Source organism: Rana temporaria, chromosome 3, assembly GCF_905171775.1.
Source record: "Rana temporaria chromosome 3, aRanTem1.1, whole genome shotgun sequence".
Classification (NCBI taxonomy): Eukaryota; Metazoa; Chordata; class Amphibia; order Anura; family Ranidae; genus Rana; species Rana temporaria.
This window is the reverse complement of record NC_053491.1, coordinates 276,673,021-276,696,117: the sequence shown is the minus strand read 5'-3', so window position 1 is coordinate 276,696,117 and position 23,097 is coordinate 276,673,021. Positions and strand designations below refer to the sequence as shown.

The 23,097-nt window shown below is 41.4% G+C and overlaps 1 protein-coding gene across 1 annotated transcript in view; it reads right to left on the bottom strand.

Annotated features, from left to right (window-relative positions):
• TENM2 (teneurin transmembrane protein 2) overlaps positions 1 to 23,097 on the bottom strand; it is a 1,404,789-nt gene that overhangs the window by 48,575 nt on the left and 1,333,117 nt on the right. Inside the window, exon 24 of the mRNA XM_040344668.1 lies at positions 3,809 to 3,984. Coding sequence (XP_040200602.1) covers positions 3,809 to 3,984 — 176 coding nt within the window. The remainder of the gene's footprint in view (positions 1 to 3,808; positions 3,985 to 23,097) is intronic.

The window sequence follows — 23,097 nt, the reverse complement described above, 5'->3', positions numbered from 1 at the left end:
CCTCCATTCAAAAGCACTTGAAATAATGCTTATATGAATCTATTCATATTCCTGTTTATTGCTACTGAATGCAAACTGCAGCTTACAGTATTTTTTTTAGAACATAACATGAGTCACAGAGCTCATTAGTGAACACATATAAACAGACCCTAAGACAATAATGTGACATGCATTACCTGCTTCCCCTCGGGCTGACTATTAGAAAGCTGGAAAATCATATTTGATCAATGACATTAACCAGGAGCCACTGCCTCGTTGTTTAAATTTAGAGGTGGGGCCTTGGATGATGTAATTTGCCATGAATAAATGACAAGAGTGGGTCTTGCCATTAGTTGGCTAGATTTGTTTTTCTTTTGGCAGGTGTTGAGTGTCGTTCATCAGGACTGGCTTGGATCTGCGGATCGTTGGACATCGTAATTGACAATGGATTTTCATTGTGGGACATTTTTTTATTTTTTTTATCAAAGGACTTAAAGGTCAAAATGTGTCAGTGTGTTTATTTACTGTTTAATTTTTTTTGTGAATGAGTTGGGTACTATGCACCCCTTACTCATTCAGGTGAGGTTGAATCAGGGGGAGCCCTTATTGTTAAAAGGGGCTTGCAGATTCCAATATGCCCTCTGCCTGCAGACCCCCATAGCCAACTATCCAGGGTTGTGGAGAAGAGACCCTTGTCCTCATCAACATGAGAAAAGGGTGCTTTACCAGGGGGGTCAGGTACCCCCATATTGAGGGAATATAGCCTTCTATGGTTCAGGTGGGGTACACACTCATTTTATCTTTATGGTCAGCCAGACTGCATGTCACATGCATGTTTCCCAGTGCAGTGCTCAGTGGCATGTTGCAATATGCTTTCCTAAAATATATGCATGCTGCAATCAGTTCTCAAGCCTTTACCCATCACTTCTGAATTTACAGCTTTTCTGTGCAAGTGTTGTATGTTCCCTAATGTAGAGGAAAACATTAGCTAACAGACCATGTGCGTTACTATTATGTAGTGGCAATATTGTTAAATTTTATGTTATAAAAAAACAAATACTGTAATGTACAAAGTATAAACATTTATAATTTATGCTCCAACTAACATATTTTCTACATAGCTTAGACCAGGGGTACCCAACCAGTGGCCCGGGGGCCACATGTGACTCACAAAGCCCTCTGATGTGGCCCGCGACCTCCTGCTTTGGGATAGCGGATTTGCAAGCCCAGATCACAGGTTGCCGACCCGCGTGAAAGAAGCCTTAGGTCCATTTCACATGATCGGTTCAACCCACGTAGACCCTCCATTCATCCCTATGGAGCAGCAGATGTAAACAGACTTGTGTCCATTTGCACCCACCTACCTCTAATCCACAAAAAAAAAACAGAAGGGGATCTGTCCCCTTCCATCTGGTTGGATCTGGTTGGATCAGATGGGAGGGCCCACAGAGTAGACTGGGCTGTGTCCGTGTCCACTCTACATATACAGAGCGGACATTTATTGTGGCTCGCGACCAGTTACCAAGTTGCTTATGTGGCCCTCGCTCTTCAAAAGGTTGGGCACCCCTGGCTTAGACTATGCCTTTATCAGATATGGAAACACTATCTGGTGGGAAATTCAATATATTCCTACTTAAACTCCTCTGGTGCTATATGACCCTTTAAAAGGGCACATTACCTACCATTTATATGCCTTGAAATAGAATAGAAACGACACAAACAGTATCTAAATTCACTCCTATACTTGCAGGATCAGGCCTTAATCTGTGGACACAGACTAGAGTTTGGTGTGAAAGAGTTATCATTGTTTTATTATTTTTCTACTAATCTACCACAGGCAGAAACACATAGGAAAACAAGGAAAATAAAGTTGCTTGTATTATATAAAGGTAAATTCTGATCAATGCAGCCATAGAGGGACAGTGCAACAAATAAAATCTAAGGCTGCGGCTGGCCATTATTGTCATCCCCATAGCAACCGTTTTTATTTTGATGTGTCCTGTTGTTTTTTCTTTTGTTCACGCGGCTATCCGCAGCTGACACATTCCCCTGCGTTTACCTGCAGTTATGTGCAGATAGCTGCGCAAAATCGTTCTTGGACGCACACAAATCTATTTTTTCTATCTGCACCAAACCGCATGTAACAAAACCGCAGCTAAACGTAGTGTGTGAATGGGGCCATAGGAAAGCATTGTGTGCTTTCAGCTGCGGTAGAAAATTATAAAATCCGCACCTAAAAGCACCATTCTATCCGCCCGTGTGAAAGAGGCCTAAGGGTATTATAGCTATTTACAAAAATATTGTATGCTAATATATTGAATTAAAACAATCAATACAAAGTATTGAGTATATATATTTTTTTTTTTATTTCACATGCCCTTGTTTATATTTTTCTCCACAGTGACATGCAGAACAAGCTGACCAGAAAAACTAATAGTGATGAGAGCTGGGACTAACGATAATGAGAAGCTTTCAACAGTTACCTTTTATTCCAGTGGTTTAAGTCTTTAGTTAAAAAAAATGCTGCAATTGTTCAAGCAACTCTGACAGTGTTACAGTTTGTGTCAACCCATGTCACTGTCACTTTTGCTGAAAATCTTGGGCTTCATATTAATGTGGATTAAAAATACAATCACATGGGAATTCTTATACGGAATACTACAATGTAATGTACTAATCTCTTATAATCATCAGAACACAGTTTTTGTGATATAGTTTTTTTTTAAAACTGATAGCTATCAATACCCATGCACTCTGATTTGCATTAAGTGATTTCTTTAATTAAGACCAAAAATACAGTCTTATTTTTAAGAAGTTTTATTTTTAACACAAAAGCTTTCCTTAATAACCGCATTTTTAGACAACAAGGATAAAACAGAGTAGTGTTTCACAAATACTGAATGCAATTAAACGCTTTTAGTGTGGTTGATTTACTAAAGCAGCCAAGACTGTTGTTCGCTTAGCAAAGTTCATGAGAGTAAATAAGGTGAGCATGTGTTCACTTTGAGAACTCAATCATCTTTGAGAGAAATGAAGATGACAACATTGCTGCTCATAACCGATCCATTGAAATAAACCCCATATTTGTTAAAGGAACACTAAAGGTCTGTTTTTTAATTAGATCAATTGATTGCTGTAAGCTAGAGCATTTAAATATCACTTACCTCGTTTTTCCTTTTGACCTCCAAAATACAGTAATCCAGGTTTGAAAATGCCATTTCCTGTCACTCCTCTTCTTGCTTTCCACCAGCACCTGAGCCGTTTTGCATGGTGGAAAGCAGAATGTGCTCACCCCCTCCCTATGACTACAGCCCTGCGTGTAGATGCTCTCTTATCCCTCACAGGCATGGAGGCTAAGCCTAATGGGAACTGTAGTTCCCATTAGGCCGTGATGTAGCAAGAATGAATGCCACCACAAACCAGGAAGTCAGTGAGAATAATGATTCAGGAGTGCTGGAGGTGAATAAAACAGCTCGATTTCAACAGGTATCAAACTAGTTATAATGCAAAACATTACTTTTTACTTTATCAGCTACTGTCAGACTTTAATTTAAGAGGAAAATATTTTTGTCTTTACAACCCCTTTAATCTCAATAAACATTCAACCTTTTACTTTTTAAAGTGAACATTCCCTTTGTTAAGTGAACAATATTTATTTTTTTAGTAAATGATCCTACTGTCTGAGAATTGGAGCATTGTTTTCAGGAAAAAGGCCTCTTACATGCAGGGGAATATATACACCAGTAACAGATTCTGACAGTGTAGCTGCAAGACATACTAAGATGGAGATCAAATGAAGAGTGATGAGTATTTATGGATGGTTATTTACCTTGTACAACAGTATATGATGCCTCAACTGAAGACAGGTTGGTTATAACAGTGACATCATCATCCCGGTTGGAATTTTCTATGTCAATTGTAATAGATTTTTCCATTTCTCTGTGGAGACTGGTAACAACGCCAGTTGGACGGGTTACATTGGTCAAGCGGCCTTCGTTATCGTAACTAAAATGGAATCAATTAAACAATATTAGTTAACAGAACAGCAGTATTGACACATTCTCAAAGCCCTCTCACTAACTGATATGAATGGAATTAAAGTTGAAAAAGGTCAGTATGAAACTGTAATAATACTTCTTATAAGCTCTCAACCTGGAGCAAAAACAAATACTATTCCCTTTCTTGCTCTAAAGGCTAAAGGGTAATGAAACATTGCTTTGAAGGCTAAAGCCTATAGAAAAACAAATATTTATTACAGGATAGTTAACACACATCTACAGTATGTGTAGGTCTTTTTGCAGGATGACCACCAGAGAATGTATAGTCCCGTAAAGTGGATGTAAACCCAAAAATATGAGGTGATCCACAGTATAAGAGGTGAGAAATACACCCCTCCCCCACATAACACATCCTGGTAATATACAATGAACTGTGGATCACCTCATATTATGATAAACATAACATATGATAAACATGTCCACGCTAGATATGCAAATAACCTGTCACTCAAAGCAAGGAGAGAGGAAAGGACTTTTTATTTAGACAGGCTTTTATCTGGAAGGCTGTTAATTTTCACTGAACAATAAAATAGGATTGCTCAGAGCTGGATTAACTCTGTGTGGCAAGACTGGGCACAGATGATAGGAAATCTTATACTCAACATTGTGACATAAAAATAAATAAATCCTTTTTTACAATAACAATAAGCCTTTCCTAATGTATTTTCTGCCCAAGACATCCCAATGTTCTTATCTCTCACTTACCTAGTCCATGGCAACTTTGAATCTTCACCTCCAAGTTCAAAAAAAAAAAAAAAAAAATGCTTTCTGAGCACATCACTTCCTGTATCATCACTTGACCATCCAGGACACTTCATATTCCAGCATGCACTGCCTTACTGCATTACAGAGTAGTACAAGTTTTACCACTCTGGACCTCACCTTCCTTATCACTATATCACTTCTTTGTTATTACCACCCATTTTACTACTTCTTCCTTTAAGGTGGCCATACTCAGCTGTCAGTGTTCTTGTGTAAATACACTGATGTCACTTTCAGGTCTCATTCACATCTAGTGTAGTGGGAGTGAATGTTTTTATGTACGCTTTTCCAGCAACACGCATATGGCAGGCTATTGATTTCAAAGGGCTACCTTACGTGCAAAAAATGTGGCAAAGTAGCTCATTGGGGAATTTTGGTGTGCTGCAGTTTGCACATTTTTGCCCATTTTTACTGTGCAGTTTGCTGAATTTGTTGCACATTTTTGTTGCACATTTGTTGCACATTTTTGCATGTGGCAAAATGTGCAATTGCTTCCGTGTTTGAGCTGCCGTTAACAGTTAACAATTAATGCCACTGAAAGCGTGACTAGTTCATTTTAGGTGTATAAAGGTGGCCATACACTATGACCCATGATAAATGACTGCATGTAACTTCAGAGGGGGGAGAAGCAATCTCCTGGAGGGGAAAGGCAAGTGCAGGGTGTGTGTTAATGAGGTCAGCTGCGGAACTACTTCCGTCCAATGGTTTTTATGGCTTAAGGACGAATACTAGGAAATAATGGAGGCATTTTCTATAGGAGACACTGGAGGCTGAAGCAGTATCTGTCCTACAATATAAAGAAAGCTTTTTTCTTTTGTGCAACAGAGGTACATTAATGGTACTTATGGAAGCTGAAATTTAGAAAACAAAAGGTGAAATTTGTCTTTAAAGTATAGTAAAAAGCTATACTTCACTGCTGGAAGTATAGCAGAAGTTAGTATGCTTCCATATGGTAGTCAAATACCTGATTGGCTTATTGGTTAACAGGGTGGGAATAGGCGTGGTAATTTATAACTGGGTGCAGGGAGCAGATACCCCTATTTTAGGGCTATAGCACCCACAAGACAAGTTCCCATATTTTCTCCCTGTTTTCTATTTTGTGCTATCTGTTATATGACCTGACACTCTGCCCATTTATGGGGCTTAAGCTCCCCAAAAGTAAAATATTGGGGTACATTTACACTAACTGATGCATTGCAATGCAGCAGCTGGTGTGCGCTGCTGTGGAGGCTGTCCTGGATCCCAATCCTTTTTTTTTTAACAACCTTTATTGAAATGTCACACTGTGACCAGGACCAGCCGCCCATTGCAGTCCTACATGCACCCTTACAGCTGTTATTTTTATTATTTATTTTGGGCTTACACAGAGGCATTCAGAAGCAAAATCTTCTGCTTATTTCCTAAATATTGGAGAACTGTCTCACAAAGTGGACCTTTGCAAGTTTCCTCCAAGCTTATAATTAATTATCTGTATACAAGAGAATGGGGTATTTGTGCACGTGCTGTATACATTGAGACTGCAACTAGCATAGGACATGGAAACAAGGCTAAGCAACTCAACTGTGCATGTAAATATCGGAACTGGGGTGCAGAAAAATGGCAGCAGGTGCTCCTCTAAATTTCTGATGGAAAAAATCCATTGGGGCATACACACGGTCGGAAGTTCTGATGAAAAAAGTCTGTCTGACTTTTTCCATCGGAAATTCTGATCGTGTGTACGGGGCTTAAAGGGGTTGTAAAAGTAAAACATTTTTCCCCTAAATAACTTCCTTTACCCTAGTGCAGTCCTTCTTCACCTACCTCATTCTTTGATTTTGCTTTTAAATGTCCTTATTTCTTCTGAGAAATCCTCACTTCCTGTTTTTCTGTCTGTAACTACACACAGTAATGCAAGGCTTTCTCCCTGGTGTGGACTGTCGTGCTCGCAGCCTCCCTTGAGGGGGCGAGCAGGAGAGTCAGACTATTTAGGGGAAAAAAGTTTTACCTTTACAACCCCTTTAAGAAATATCTCCAGCATAAAGAGGAACATAGAGTCCTGGAAAAGGATGATTTGGCACCCACAGAGACCTAATCTCAACATTATTAAGCCTGCCTGGGATTACACGAAGAGACAAAATGATTTGCCACCTGCATCCACAGAAGATCTGTGGTTAGTTCTCCAAGTTGTTTGGAACAACCTATCTACCAAGTTCTTTCAAAAACGATGTGCAAGTGTACAGTACTTAAAAAATAATTGAATAATTGATGCTGCTTTGAAGGCAAATGGTGGTCACACCAAATATTGATTTGATTTGGGTTTTTTCTTCTGTTCATTTACTTTACATTTTGTTAATTGAAAATAAATAAACTATTAATAATTTCTGAAAGAATTCTTAATCTACAGCATTTTTTCACGCATGCCTTAATCTTTTACACAGTACTGTGTATATATACTGGGCTAGATTCAGATAGATTAGTGGATCTACGATCCGCCGGCGCAAATTTCAGAGGCTAGTGCAGTATTCAGAAAGCACTTACCTCGAAACTTGCGCCGGCGGATCGTAACTCCCCCAGCGGAATTCAAATTCTGCGGCTAGGGGGAGTGTAGTATTTAAATCAAGCATGTCCCCGCAACGATTTAACTGCGCATGCGCCGTCCGCAAATTTTCCTGGCGTGCATTGCTCCCAATGACGTCGTTGGTTTCGGCGTGAACGTAAATTACGTCCATCCGTATTCGCGACCGACTTACGCAAACGACGTAAAAATTCAAAACTCGGCGCGGGAACGACGGCCATACTTAACATTGGATACGCCGCATATAGCAGGGGTAACTATCCGCCGGAAAAAGCCGAACGCAAACGACGTAAAAAAAAAGCGACGGGCGGGCGTTCGTTTCTGAATCGGCGGATCTCCTCATTTGCATATTCGTCGCGTATACAAAAGGAAGCGCCACATAGTGGCTGGCGGCAGATTGCAGACTAAGATCCGACGGTGTAAGTCACTTACACCTGTCGGATCTAAGGGAGATCTATGCGTAACTGATTCTTATGAATCAGTCACATAGATCCGACCGTCGGATCTCAGAGATACGACAGCGTATCAGGAGATACGCTGTCGTATCTCTATTTGAATCTCCCCCTATGTATATAAATATACATACATTCATGCTGTCAGGTCTGTGGGATTTGTTATAAAACAGTTATAAAGGATCTTTGTACATCTCAAATGAAAAGGGAAATTCAATATAATTATGTCTAAATAATGTGCTTTTCCCTGGATGTCGAAATAAAACACATTATCCATGTATCTGTATTATTTGCAATGTCTTCAAATATTCCCTATTCTAACATGTCTTTATTCTATTCCACCAAAGCCCAGAAATAAAATAGGCACTGCTTCCTCTCAAACATTCTCATTGTGCATATACTTATGTTACTTTGTGTGTCATTATGTTGCTCACTCTGACATTAAAATCTGAATGAAATGTTGGAGTCGCAAGCACTATGATTTGCTAATTAATACACAGTCTGTACTAGACATTAAAGCTAATGATTCTCATCACAGACCCAGCAAATTACCCATTATATTCTAGAACTTTACATGCTGTTTAAAAGAAACTTTACATCATAGTTAAGTTACTTTCACTTGTCTAATTTAAGACCCATACACACAAATGGCTTTTTTATCCTGCACTGTCACAAAGAATTTACAATGCAGTTGCCAGTTGCTATATATAAAATGGATGAAACGCACATTTCTCCACTAGATGTCTCATCATTCTAAACAATGAAGCCTGAATATTCTCTCTGTCTCTGAGCAACCATTTTTCTGCCAATGTCCTCCATGCATTATGCTGACTTTACATCAAATTTTCATGTAGTTAACTATTTAATACATCCGTTGTATGCTACATTGAACAATGGTTTCAGTTATCTGACCAATTAGGTTGCAATCCAATCACTTTTGTCTTTGATTCAATCGTGCAAAAGTGGTTGAAATGCAAAATTTAATTAAAGCACAGAACAAATTGCTAATCCACTAACACCAATGTGAGGGAGTTTTCCAAACTGACACCAATGTTAGGGGGTATAGAGCAACACAGTTAGTGCCACCCCAAAATCCTATAAGGATAAACAGAATGAGAATAAGACATCTGTGCCCAGATTTACGTAGTACTGAACATCCAAAATCCAACGAAGAGAGTACAAATTTGTTTTAATCCACAACTCACCTTTCCTGCCTACTTCCACTGTCAGAAGCAGAGAAAATACTTGGTCACTCCATGGGGCAGCAATAGGTCAATCACCAAGCACAGATACCGAAATATGTAAAGAGTTTAATGCCCTATGCAATCTATTGCTTGGGTGACTTATTTTAAAGCTCATTTACTGCTTGTTAGTGTAGCACTACTCCCGAAGGAGCTGCTGGTTTGTTTTGGGTGGCATGTTACCTCTATTCCTTCGTCTAGGGTATACGATGAGAGTTGAGAAAAACTTCAATATCCACACTTTAGGTTTCTTTTTCTGTGCTTTATTACCCAACGGGGTAAAAGAATAAAAGTAGTAGTTGAAGAGGTGGAAAGGGTAATATGTAGTAGGTTCAGGTCTATAACTTTGTTCGGAAACACTCCTGCTTCCAGCAATGTAGCTCTCGTCGCCACTCTAGCCAGAGTGGGTATTGGGCCTGGATAGGCCTCTCTCACTAGCCTAACAGCCAGGGTGTCACACGGAAACTTTAGCAAAGTCTCTATCACAGACCTTCCCAAAGGGTGGAGATGTATTCGATCCAGAATCCTTCTCAACACAGGATTAAGCACCGGGGGTTTCTCTCTTGAATAAACGTTGGTGAACTCAGAACTGACAGGCGACCATCACTCAGCCTTTCAGTAATGGTGCATCTTTCTATGAAGTTCAAGGCCTCTCCTGAGATGCCAGCCTTGTGCTCGGTGCTCTCCAAGACAGGTTCTTCATCGGGTGGCTTCCTCCCTCAGGACGGACAGCACAGGACCACTCTGCGAGCGTAGAGCCAGTCTGACTACCAGGCCTACATAGTAGATCACAACCCCGGACCAACATGGCCCGGAGCCAGGAACACTTGAACAGGCACCCCTGGCCATGAGGGCCACACACGGGGGGTGGTGGGACGACAGCCACGATCGGCAACCATGGCGACGACGACCCAGAACTAATGACGTCTGTCCCATAAGTACTCTTCCCCAGCATGCACAGCGAGGCGATCTACCCCCACCGATTGGCTGCCAAGGAAAAACACCCAATACACCCTGACTTGACTACTGCCACCCTTGGCCTGGGGTGGTACCAACACCCCAGACAACAATAGTGGTCACTCACAGTACAGCCACGGTTGGAACAGAGGCCCAAATTTGGTAAAACAATACAGTCAGAGGTAGTTAAATCTCTGACTACCCTCTAAATTTAAGGCAGCGCCAGCTATGAAAGTAGCAGGCTGCTACATTATTAATATGTAAATACTTAAATGTCAATAGACTTATCACATGTCCGCAAGGAATATAATGGGGTATTAAAAGTGTACACGATAGATGCATTTTGCAGCCATCCCCAAACTGTTCCTACAAAGTTGGGAGCACGAAATTGTCCAAAATGTCTTGGTATGCTGACACCTTAAGAGTTCTCTTCACTGGAACTAAGGGGCCAAGCCCAACCCTTGAAACCCCACACTATAATCCCCCTCCACCAAATGATTTGGACCAGTGCACAAATCAAGGTCTATAAAGACATGGATGAGCAAGTTTGGGGTGGAGGAACTTGACTGGCCTGCACAGAGTCCTGACCTCAACCCGATACGATATTGAACCTTATGGACCAAGACTGGAATGCCATTAAAGTTCATGTGCCTGTAAAGGCAGATGTCCCAATACTTTTGACAATATAGTGTATATACTGTATATAGTTGTGGCAGCAAACGTTTTACCCAATACACAATTTTCTTTGGCTAAAATAAACTCCCCATAAGGGATGGCATTGATGGTGTGGGATGGATGACAACTGGCTGCAAAAAGTGTAGTGTTACCAAAGCATGGTTTTCTAAAAGTGCATGTTAAAGCATCACCCGTAGTTGGATTGCCCTTTAGGGCGATGTCTAAAAAGTTGATACTAGAAGAAGTATCACACTGGATTGAAAAAACAAATTTAAATGATTGTCGTTAAGGCATTTCCAAAATTCTTGCAGTCCTATAGCGTCACCACCCCACACTATCAGGAGGTCATCGATATAACGACCATACCATACAATCCGCCTGGCAAAGAGGTTGCTGGGAGAGAACAAAAATTGTTCCTCCCACCATCCCATGTAGAGATTCGTCATGGACGGTGAGAATCTTGCACCCATCGATGCCCCACAGCGCTGGACATGATACATCAAATAAAAAATACGCTTTAAAAGTTCCTACAGATAATCAGTTTGGAGTTAACTGTGAATATCTAAAATGATTGTTCTCACTTTGGAGTGTGCAGTGATATTTAACGTGTAGCACAATCAAAAATGTTGTACGTAGACACCCCCGCTGGTGGTGTTTATAGACCGCCCGCTGCCGTTTTTCGTCGCTACTTCAAAGAGGAATATCGTTGTTATGGCAGCAGCTAGCTGCCATTACCCCAGTATCCTCTTCTTCAGCGGGCGGTCAGCTTCAAGATAAAAGTGGTCTCTGTGGGAGATTCTAATTGTTATTTTTTTCAAATGACATTTCATTTTTTTTTCTTTTATTGCATTTTAGTGTAAATATGAGACCTGAGGTCTTTTTGACCCCAGATCTTTAATTTAAGAGGTCCTGTCAAGCTTTTTTTTATTACAAGGGATGTTTACATTCCTTTTAATAGGAATAAAAGTGACTCAATATATTTTTTTAAAAAAAGAACAGTGTAAAAATGTAAAATAAAAGGTAAAATATATAAGGAAAAAAAATACAATTTTAAACACGCCCCGTCCTGCTGAGCTTGCATACAGAACTGAACGCATACATGAATAGTGCCCGCATATGAAAACGGTGTTAAAACCACACACGTGAATTTTAGGTAAATGGCCATGGGGGGGTAGTTAAAAGGGGGGGGGCTTTTCTCTCTTGCCTTCCTTTTACAAATATCCTTGTTGCCCTCCCTAACCCCCGCACCTGCATAGGTATGGGAGGCAAAAAGGAAGCACTTGGGTTTTTTTCTTTGTAGATTTGGAAATTGGAAATAGGAAAGGGAAGCTGGGAGGTGGGGTAATGGGTGGGATAAGTTACAAAGGGGTAATATGGTATTTAGAAGCCTCTTATATAATGTTTTTTTTTTTGTGTTTTTGGTGGGTAGTGTTTCCCTTCTTTTTTTTTTATCAGATTTGGAAAATGGAAATAGGAAAGTGTAGCTGGGAGGTGGGGTTATGGGTGGGATAAGTTATAAAGGGCAATATGGCTTTTTGAAGCCTCTTATATAATGTTTTTTGGTGGGTATGTTTTTTTTTTCTTTTTTCTTCCCCTATTCTTTTTCTCTGGGGGAGGGGGGAGTATAGGATATAGATAAGGATGTTTGTACTATTACACTGTTTTGATATGTGATATAATGTTAAATGGAAATGTTAAAAAATCAATACAAATTTTAATAATAAAAAAAAAAAACACACACGTGAGGTATCTCCATGATCATTAGAGCTAGAGCAATAATTCTAGCCATAGACCTTGGGTATCAATTTACTCAGTGTAACATCATCTTTCACAATGTAAAAAAAAATGAGCTAACTTTACTGTTGTCTTATTTTTTAATTAAAAAAAGTGTGTTTTTTTTTCCAAGACCAATGCGCAATTACGGTGTGAAAAAAAGTATTGCCACGACCTCCATTTTATTCTCTAAGGTGTTAAATATATATACATATAATATATATATATATATATATATATATATATATATATATATATATATATATATATATATAAAATGTTTTGGGGTTCTAAGTAATTGTCTAGCAAAAATTTTTTTTTTAACTTGTAAACACCAAATCTCAGAAAGAGGCTTGGTCCTTAAGTGGTAAAGTGTTACTAAACCAAGTAATATGAAAATAGTCCATCCCTCGCCCCCACAGTGCTTACAGCTTATACATCTTCTTTTATATTAAAATACTGCTGCTATATACCTTTTTGGATGATCTGTATACCACGGTTACATGATAAACTGCACAGTTTCTCCAGTGCTGATAGTTCAGGTAGGAGGAGATTTCCACTATAACCTGTATACATGCCCACATGTGTGATGTCAATATCATGTGATCTGGCTAGCTCTGAGAACAAGTAAATGTTCTCTCCAGCATAAAAGAAACAAGTGAGCCTGTGCAGGTCGGCTACCATGCCTGTGTTAGCTGGCCTTGCCCAGATAGACCATGCAGGAGGGGGAGGATCTATGCATACAGAATAAAACAATTTTTTTACACAATGCAGAGGATTAACCCCTAAAGTTCCACAGTGAGTAGAACAATACAGCTATGCTCCATATACAGATTGATTTTACTGTTGTGGGTTTAGTAACACTTTAACTTTTTATTTTTATTACATATGTGATACTATTTTGTTTTGACAGGTTATTTTTAAATGAGAAGTCAGATGTCTAGGTAGGGGAACTATTCACTGGTCTCTCTTCCCTCTATCCAGCAGAACCTGCCCTGTGGACAGTCAGCTTGTCATATTTACACACATTTACTACAGCAGCCGGGAATGTGTGTTAAATCTACCGCAGCTGTCCACCTATATATACATAATACATACACCTATACAAAGGTTAAAACTGATAAGTGCTCAAGGCATGTATGAACCCAAATGCTAAAGCTTAATTTTTCCTTGTAAATCTAGGTATTCAATGATTTTTTATATTGGGTTAAGGAAATGTTTAATAAATACCTGCTGATCCTGCCAGTGTCTGCGCTTTCTGAGGTCTGCAACACTATCCCACCAGCACTAAAAAATGTGGTAGAATTGTCACCATCTTGTGGGAACCACAGCAGCCATGCTTTCATCTACTTTACTGCAGTCAATGCCACCTGCTGGTTGATTTAGCAGCTGATCTTACCAATTACCAGCAGAGACTGTGATTTCCTGTAATTGTCGCTTTGCTGGACAGCTTGGTCTGGTCCAAGAAGTAGACAAATAACAGATGTAATGCCAGTATCAAGAGATAATAAAACCATGTCACGAGGGGGCTCAGGAATGCAAGAACTGCTGTGCTAATGCTATCGAAAGACTGCATTATACAGTATCATTTTTTGTACTTTTATCTATAGTATTCCTTTAATATTAACAAACATGCTGCTTTTTGTTCTTTTAAAAAAACAAGTTAAGAACACAATGTAAAATGCATAGACAAGCAATTTGTAGATTTGCAAAGCTGGTATAATTTCTTACAGGGAAAGTGATAGTGATCACACTTTTTCTATTAAAATGGTGAGTATAAAACTATCAACAAGCGGCAACAAATTTAATTAACATGTTAATTAAGTACAGTGAAAGTCTGCATTACATCCCTACGTATGCTGTTTGAACACGTGCCTGCTGATAATGCTCATGGGAATCCCCCTGACAACAATGGAAATACTACCCATCTTGCTATGGAAGTTGCATATGATTACCACATAAGTCTATAAACACTTTTGAAAATGTTATGAAAACACATATGCTTACTTCACTATTTGTGAATTACTAGTCTGAAAATATCTGATCAGAAACAAAATAGCTGTCAAATAGAGTTATAACCAGATTTAAAAGCATGTGGATGGCAGATTTACTGGGAGCAGTATTCTTGGTGGCTCTTGGGAGTAAGAATGTTATTATTCCACATAATTACAGTCTTTTTCAAAATGGAATGAATGGAATTAGACATTGAAATGGAAGTCAACGGGTCCACCATCTGCAGTGACTAATTCCTTTCTCCTGCAGTAAACACTCTCTTCTGGGGCCAGTTCACACCAGACGCAGTTCCGTACAGTTTTGTGTGTATTTTTTCTGCACAAAATGCATGCACAGTGTTTTCCATTGTTTGGCTCTAGTTCACACCATGCAGTCAGTTTCCGGTGCAGGACCTGACCGGAAACTGACTGCATGATGTGAATTAGAGCCAACTAGAGCCATTGGAATACATGGAAAACACTGTGCAGGCATTTTGTGCAGAAAAAAAGCACACCCAACTGAACGGAACTGCGTCTGGTGTGAACTGGCGCTTAAAGATCAGTTCCACTTCTTCTAGCTGCCTTGTTGACTCCTAAGAGCTACAACAGCATCATCTAGTATCTTTTGATATATGAGCCCACTGAAGTCCAGTGACAGACTTTAGTGAAATTTATGGGACTGTCTATAAATAACAGAGGAGATCATAATAAGCAAAAGCACTAAGGAGGTAAATAGGCAGCTTGGGAGGGGTTAATGCAGGTTAGCTGGGGAGAGGCTGAGGATTAGCCATGGATTAGGTAAGGGCGTGGCAGTCCTTTAAGATTACTAGTAGTGTCTTAGGCTGGGTTCACACTGATACTACACGACAGTCATACAACTTTTATCCTACTTTGCTCTGCGACATCAGACCTACTTTGATCCGACTTCAATGATATTCAATAGGCTGAAGTAGGACCAAAGTAGTACAGGGAGCATTTTCAAAGTTGGACCGACTTGTGTCGGACCAGTTAAGAAGGCTCCCATAGGGAAACATTGATTTTCACATGTCATGCGTTATGAGCTCCCAAAGTCGGAGTGTTTGTCGGCAAGTGTGAACTCAGCCTAACTCTACAGTATGATTGCTTTTTAAATGCAGGCTTTCCGGTGAATGTTTTTTTTTTGGATGGTTGATGGCAATGTGCGATAGCCTGTTTTATCTGTACTGCTTTTTGCAACCCAACATTCAAGTGGTTGTTAAGGCTCAAGGTTTTTTTACCTTCATGCATTCTATGCATGACGGTAAAAAACCTTCTGCGTGCAACAGCCACCCCTAATTCTTACCTGAGCCCATCGTGATTCAGCAATGTGCATGCTCCGGGGACTCTTCCTCCTCATTGGCTGAGACAGCAGTGGGAGCCATTGGCTCTCACTGCTGTCAGACACAACCAATGAGAAGAGAGAAGGGGCATGACTGAGCTGCGCTTTGTGTCTAAATGGACATGCAGAGCAGAGCTCAGGATAAAGCTGTATGCTCAAGGGACACTTGGCAGGAAGGTGGAGCCAGGTGTGCTGGCAAGGGACCCAAGAAGAGGAGGATCTGGGCTGCTCTTTTCAAAACCATTGCATAGTGCAGGTAAGTATAATATGTTTGTTATTAAAAAAAATACTTTAATATCACTTTAAGATCTTCTCTTTTCCAATACTAATACCACTGCCATGTGAACATCTGTGTTTATTTTATTTGTACCGTCATTGGTCCCGTCATGTAACAGGGGTTGGGTTATTACCTATATATATATTTCTATCTTGACTATGTGCAGTTTTTTGAACAAAAATTTCCAAGTATATTTTTTCATTAACAAAACAGTTATATTTATAGGCATTCTGTTTCCTCTTAAACCCAGTGCCTTGGTTTGTGAATCTATTTTCTGTCAACCTTTGTGTTCTGTTTTGTCTTTGCTTCCATCCAATTTATTGTTCGTCCTTGTTAACACCCTCTAGTTCTCTGCTTCTCTCTCTATTTCTACTTTTATCCTCAGTACAGTAAACCATTCTTAGAACAGAAGGTATCTATGGAGTTGATTCACTAAAACCAGAGAGTGCAAAGTCTGGTGCAGCTCTGCATATAAACCAATCAGCTAATAGTTTTGTTTTTGTCAATGCTTAACCACTTCAGCCCTGGACCATTTGGCTGGCCAAAAACTTTTTGCGATTCGGCACTGCTTCGCTTTAACTGACAATTGCGCGGTCGTGCGACGTGGCTCCCAAACAAAATTGACCTCCTTTTTTTCCACAAATAGAGCTTTCTTTTGGTGGTATTTGATCACCTCTGCCTTTTTTATTTTTTTGCGCTATAAACAAAAATACAGCGACAATTTCGAAAAAAAAGCAATATTTTTTATTTTTTTGCTATAATAAATATCCCCTACAAATACATAAAAAAACGATTTTTTTCCTCAGTTTAGGCCGATACGTATTCTTCTACATATTTTTGGTAAAAAAAATTGCAATAAGTGTTTATTGATTGGTTTGCGCAAAAGTTATAGCGTCTACAAAATAGGGGATAGTTTTATGGCATTTTAATTAATAATTTTTATTTTGCTAGTAATGGCAGACATTTTTATCGTGACTGCGACATTATGGCGGACACATCGGACACTTTTGGTGCTTTTTTGGGATCATTCACATTTATACAGCGATCAGTGTTATAAAAATGCACTGATTACTGTGTAAATGTGACTGGCAGTAAGGGGTTAACCAGTAGGAGGGAGGGGGGGTTAAGTGTGTCCTAGGGATGTGTTCTAACTCTAGGGGGGATGGGCTACGTGTGAAATTACACTGATCACCACTCCCGATCACAGGCAGCTGTGATCAGTGTCCTGTCACTAGTGTAACGGCACTGGTGAGCGTGCGTGAACCACAACTGCCGTTAGCAAGGATTTCAATGCACGTCTCTATGTGAGATTTCAGTACTAGGCCCCAGGTGTCACTCCAATCAGAGATCAGGAGTTTGGGGGGTCACTACATCATCTCTCTCACATATATGAATGCGTTGAACTCCTAAGGGCGGAGGTATTACAACATGATTCCAACCCCTAGCGTTAAAAGATTATAATGCACGAGAAGTTTCCAATGCACTTCTATATGCAAGTGATTATCAGTATTGGACCCCAGGCGTCACTCCAATGATACACAGGAGTTAGGGGGTTCTCTTCATCATATCACCTTTAACATACAGAAAAGCATTAGGCCACTAAGGGTGTTGGTATGAAATACCCTCAACCCTTAGCATAGAAAAGTTAAGGCGAACATGTTCAGTAACTTAGAGCAGTGTTCCCCAACCCCCGGTCCGTGGCCCACTACCGGGCCGCGGCACTTCTGCAGCCGGGCCGCGAGCAGGCGGCATTAGAGAGCCCCACATGCAGACCGCGGCACTCTGCCATTCGGACCACAAGGAGACTTTTCTTCCTCCTGCGTCGCTCATAGAGCCAACAGCGGGAGGCGGAACAATTCTGGGTGGAGGGCGGAGCTGCCTGAGGTTATCAAACAGGCGATTGGCTGCTAGGACTGTCCTTCATCCTAGCAGCCAATAACCTGTTTGTTACCTCGGCCCTCCATCCAGAACTGTTCCGCCTCCCTTCCTGCAACTTTTCTCCTCATGCTGTGCCTCCCTCCGATCTGTCTCTAAGTGTGGGGGACGGAACCGAGGACTGTAATGTGTGGGGGACGGAACCGAGGACTGAAATGTGTGGGGGACGGAACCGAGGACTGTAATGTGTGGGGGACGGAACCGAGGACTGTAATGTGTGGGGGACGGAACCGAGGACTGTAATGTGTGGAGGACGGAACCGAGGACTGTAATGTGTGGGGGACGGAACCGAGGACTGTAATGTATGGGGGACGGAACCGAGGACTGTAATGTGTGGGGGACGGAACCGAGGACTGTAATGTGTGGGGGACGGAACCGAGGAATGTAATGTGTGGGGGACGGAACCGAGGACTGTAATGTGTGGGGGGGGAAGGCTGAGGACTGTAATGTGTGGGGGGGGGAAGGCTGAGGACTGTAATGTGTGGGGGGGGAAGGCTGAGGACTGTAATGTGTGTGTGGGGGGGGGGAAGGCTGAGGACTGTAATGTGTGGGGGGGGAGGCTGAGGACTGTAATGTGTGGGGGGAGGGGAAGGCTGAGGACTGTAATGTGTGGGGGGGACTGAGGACTGTAATGTGGGGTTATGATATAAATAGGGGCAGATGACAGTACTGTTAATGGGGGAGCCCAGAGTATGACAACACTACCAGTGACAGGGTGAGTGTGAGCAGGGCCTAATGGGGGCACTAGCTTCATCTGTTGGGGCCTTACCACATCTGGTGGCAGGCAGCATGGCAAGTGACAATCCGCATCTGGTGGCAGGCAGCGTGGCAAGTGACAATCCACATCTGGTGGCAGGCAGCGTGGCAAGTGACAATCCGCATCTGGTGGCAGGCAGCGTGGCAAGTGACAATCCGCATCTGGTGGCAGGCAGCATGGCAAGTGACACACTCAAAGCTCCCACTGATTCTGCATTATGGTGGGTTTAACTTTATTTTTTACTACAATGTAATAAATAGAAATAATGCGCTGACAAATTGCCCACGAAAAATCGCTTACCCCCCGCATGCCATCCCTAACCTCCTCCCAACCGGGCCTTGGAAAATTTTCTTCCATGCAGCCGGTCCCCAGTGCCAAAAAGGTTGGGGACCACTGACTTAGAGCATGGGCTCATAAATAAGTAAGAACTTATGTCAAGCACATAGTAATTAGGAATTGTGATAACAACTAATAGTTGCATAGGAGAGGCACTTATAGCTCAGCTAATTTGAGAGTGTATGTCCCTTTAAGATATTCCACAGCAAACAACCAACAGGCAAAACAGTCAGTCCCAAGCAGTATCTTAGTATCCAATAAGCCAGAGTTAAATACAGCAATGTTTAGAAGCAATATACGTAGCAGGTCTTTCTAAGGGTCTACAAGTGAAACAATTGCTACTTATCTGTTTGCAGGGCTTGAGTTTAGCAGCAAGGGATTCCGTAGTGTAAAGTGTCAGCAAGGAAGAACTCATAGGTTGTCCGCAGCGATGGCAGCCTGGACATAGTAAAGGTCTTTGCTAGTTGCTAATGTTGCAACCTGAGTTGATGTCCGGTGTGGACCCACGGTCAGACACAAAGAGCTGCCGGCGGCGTGCATGCCCACGATGCCGTGTCTTAAAGGCGACATATATATACGTCGATCTGCCCAGCCGCGCCATTCTACCGACGTATATAGTCGTGCAGCGGTCAGCAAGGGGTTAATTGAACAAGCTGAAGTTAGAATCTGAGTTGAGTCCATGCACAACTGCACCAGATTTTGCACTCTCCAGTCTCATTCTACCAAGTATCCAAAAAAGGGGATTATTCCATCATTTTGGATAGTGGTTGTAGTCCTGCATATAATTGCTTTATGCCCCTCGGCCAACTATACATTCAGGACTGCTGGTATATAACATAGATAGAGTGTAACATTGTAGAACAATTTATTCCATTTCATACAGCTGTTTTAGACTTGTCAGTCAATATGAGAGCAGTACATGGAAAACAATAGCTTCTATAAATACTACTTTTTCTTTTAATTCTTCCATTCTGGTCCATGGTTTTTCTGTCCCATCAGCATTCCTCCAACCCATTTTTTTCTAGTTACCTCATCAAATTCCTCCAATTGACAGTGATGTTGATATACTAAAACTTAACTTTTCAAGGGAAGTTGCACTTTGAATGGGAATTTTCATGAGATTTTACTATTGACACAGTTCCCCTTATCTGACCCTGGCACCATACAGCCTGTCTAACAAAAGCAGATTTTTCTGCCACTACATCTGAAGTTTGAAAACCTTTGGCATTTCTAAAACCTTTGTTTTCAAGGAGCTCAAAATGCTACATGTCCTCGTTTTCCTTTCACCCTGTTAAAAAATCTAAAATGGAACCCCTTTTACTTTAACATTGATTTTGTACTGGAGGCAGCAGAGGATTGTTCTCCCCCGGAACTTATACATTTCAAGCTATGACTTCACACCAAAAGCTTTCCACTATGTATAGGTTAATTAATGATGTGTGTACTAGCCTTTGGCTAACAACAGCTGATTCTACACAGCTAAAAGAGACCCCTTTGGGTAGTAAGAGACTGGCTAAATCTAAAAAGACTCCCTGGCTGTGCACTTTAATAGGGATTGGCCTTTCCCTAAAAAGGTGTGGTACTTCTCCTAAGCTTTTGCTGATATTTATTCTATGGTAAAAGATTTTAAAAATAGTCTATCCTGAGAGGGTAACTGCCATTGCTGTTTTCAAGAAACACCTTGTTCTTGCAGCTCCAGTTCTGCAGATGGCAATTGCTACCATCTCTATTTATCAGACTAAAGCCAATTAATTGAGATGTATAAACAGAGACCAGTAACCCAGTGATGCATTGCATTCAGGCCTGTTGTTTTTATCTCTGTGCATTGGAAAGCAGAAAGCAATAAATGTGTTGTGAAATTGTCCCCCTCCTGTGTTTTTACTGTTTAAACCTTGGAGCAGCATTAATAGGATACACTGGAATACAAAGATACTATGGCACAAAAGGAGAAGACCATGACTGCATTGACACCTTAAGTGCTTTTGACCCAATTGATAAATAGGGTCAATAGGCTCTGGTGAGTGCATTGTCTGTTTCCTGAATGGCAGAACATGAGAGATGACAGAGAAGTAGCGCATAGAATAAAAATTGGTGGTACTGATTATTCATTCCTATTGAATGGACTTTGGAGTACATATTGGATTTTTCAATTTTTTTTCTTTCCTTCATTATTATATTTTTTATGTTGTTTTTTGGGGGTAATTTACCATATGGTACGTGAAAAAAAAAACTGCTAAATTTATTATTATTCTGGGAAATACCGTATTTTCCGGCGTATAAGACGACTGGGCGTATAAGACGACCCCCTAATTTTCCAGGAAAATTTTTGGTTTTGGTATATACTCGCCATATAAGACTACCCCCTTCCTACTAGTCTTTCTGGAAGCTGAGGGGTAGCCAGAACCGCTGACAGAAACAGGCTTTTACAAATCTCACTGTGCCATTACATTACATTACATGCCCCCACTGTGCCATCACTTGCCCCCACTGTGCCATCACTTGCCCCTCACTGTGCCATCACTTGCCCCTCACTGTGCCATCACTTGCCCCCCACTGTGCCTGAACTTGCCCCCCACTGTGCGAACAGTGCAATCACTCATGTTTTTCTGAATCGACTACCAGGCCGCGACAGTCTCCGTGCTGCGAGCGTCTTCTCATCTCGTCCGAGGATGAGAAGGCATCTGTGATAGGAGGAACACAGAACAGAGGTGCTGCTGGGAAGATTTGTGTTCCACCTATCACAGGACACTCTGAGGAGAAGGAGCGGCTTTTAAATCATTGACGCTCGCAGCACAGAGACTGTCACCGGCGTATAAGACGACCCCCCGACTTTGGATGCATTTTTTTGCATCCAGAAAGTTGTCTTATACGCCGGAAAATACGGTAATTGAACATAAGCACAATAATTTAGGTCATATACTTTAAATAATTCCTGAGCGCTGTTTCACTTTTAAGTATGTTTTTAGGAAATGTCTTCTACAGTTTGATGGTGAATGCCTCTTTGGGGAATGCTCGACAATTTGTCAAGGAAGTTACTGGAGGAAAGATACCCCTACCCTACAGAACATGTCTAAGTCTCATACTACTAAGTCTTCTACTCAAAGAAAGGCATCTTTTCTTCAGAACCATCCTCAAAACTAAAGCTTAACACTTCCTTTTATTACAAGGGTCTACCAATCCCACCAGGCCTTTCCAGAATCCCACATCATAATGAAGGTGTTCCCCCATTCCTCAAAGTGGGGGATGTCTGTTAATGCCTGAGCCAGTCTGGATCTGTGACAGGTTCTTCTCAGCACCAAATGTGCTTGTCCTGCTACTGGTTCATTTATGAACCCAGGGTATTCGTGTCAAAGCTTACCTGAACAATCTCCTGCTAAAAAAATCCTCAGACAGAATTGTGTTTGCTAATGTCCAAAGTACCATACAGGTCCTCTAAACCTTTGGCTGTACAATCAACTTTCCAAAGTCTGCCCTACAGCACTCTTGCCATCTGGACTCCCTGGGTCTAATCTTGGAGACAGCCCAAGCCAGGATCTTCCTTCCTTAGGAGCGGACTACCTACCTAAGTTCAAGCTCATCCTCAAGATGTTGAACACTCCTGTGACCCATTTTCACTCCTGTGACCCGTTTTCAGCAGAGAGCGGTCTGAAGTCCGCTCTCTGCTGACGTCACTGCCATCAGTCGGGGCAGCGCGTCATCATGACTTCCCAAGTCGGGATCCGCCAGCTGTCCTGATCAATGGCAGTCTCAGCGTCTCAGTGAGCCGTTGAGACAGCCTTACCCCGCCCCTCAGACTGACAGTCTGCCTCTTTCCTCTCGGGGATCTATGAGAACCGAGCCAGCGACGATGTTCGGTGGCTCGGTTCTCAGTGAACAGACGCCGGGGGACAGCTGGCGCATCGGTCTGATGCTCCATCCACCGAGGTAAGTATAAATAGGAAAAAACATGGAATCCCATACTTCTCCTTTAAAGCCTATTCCATCAGAGCTGTT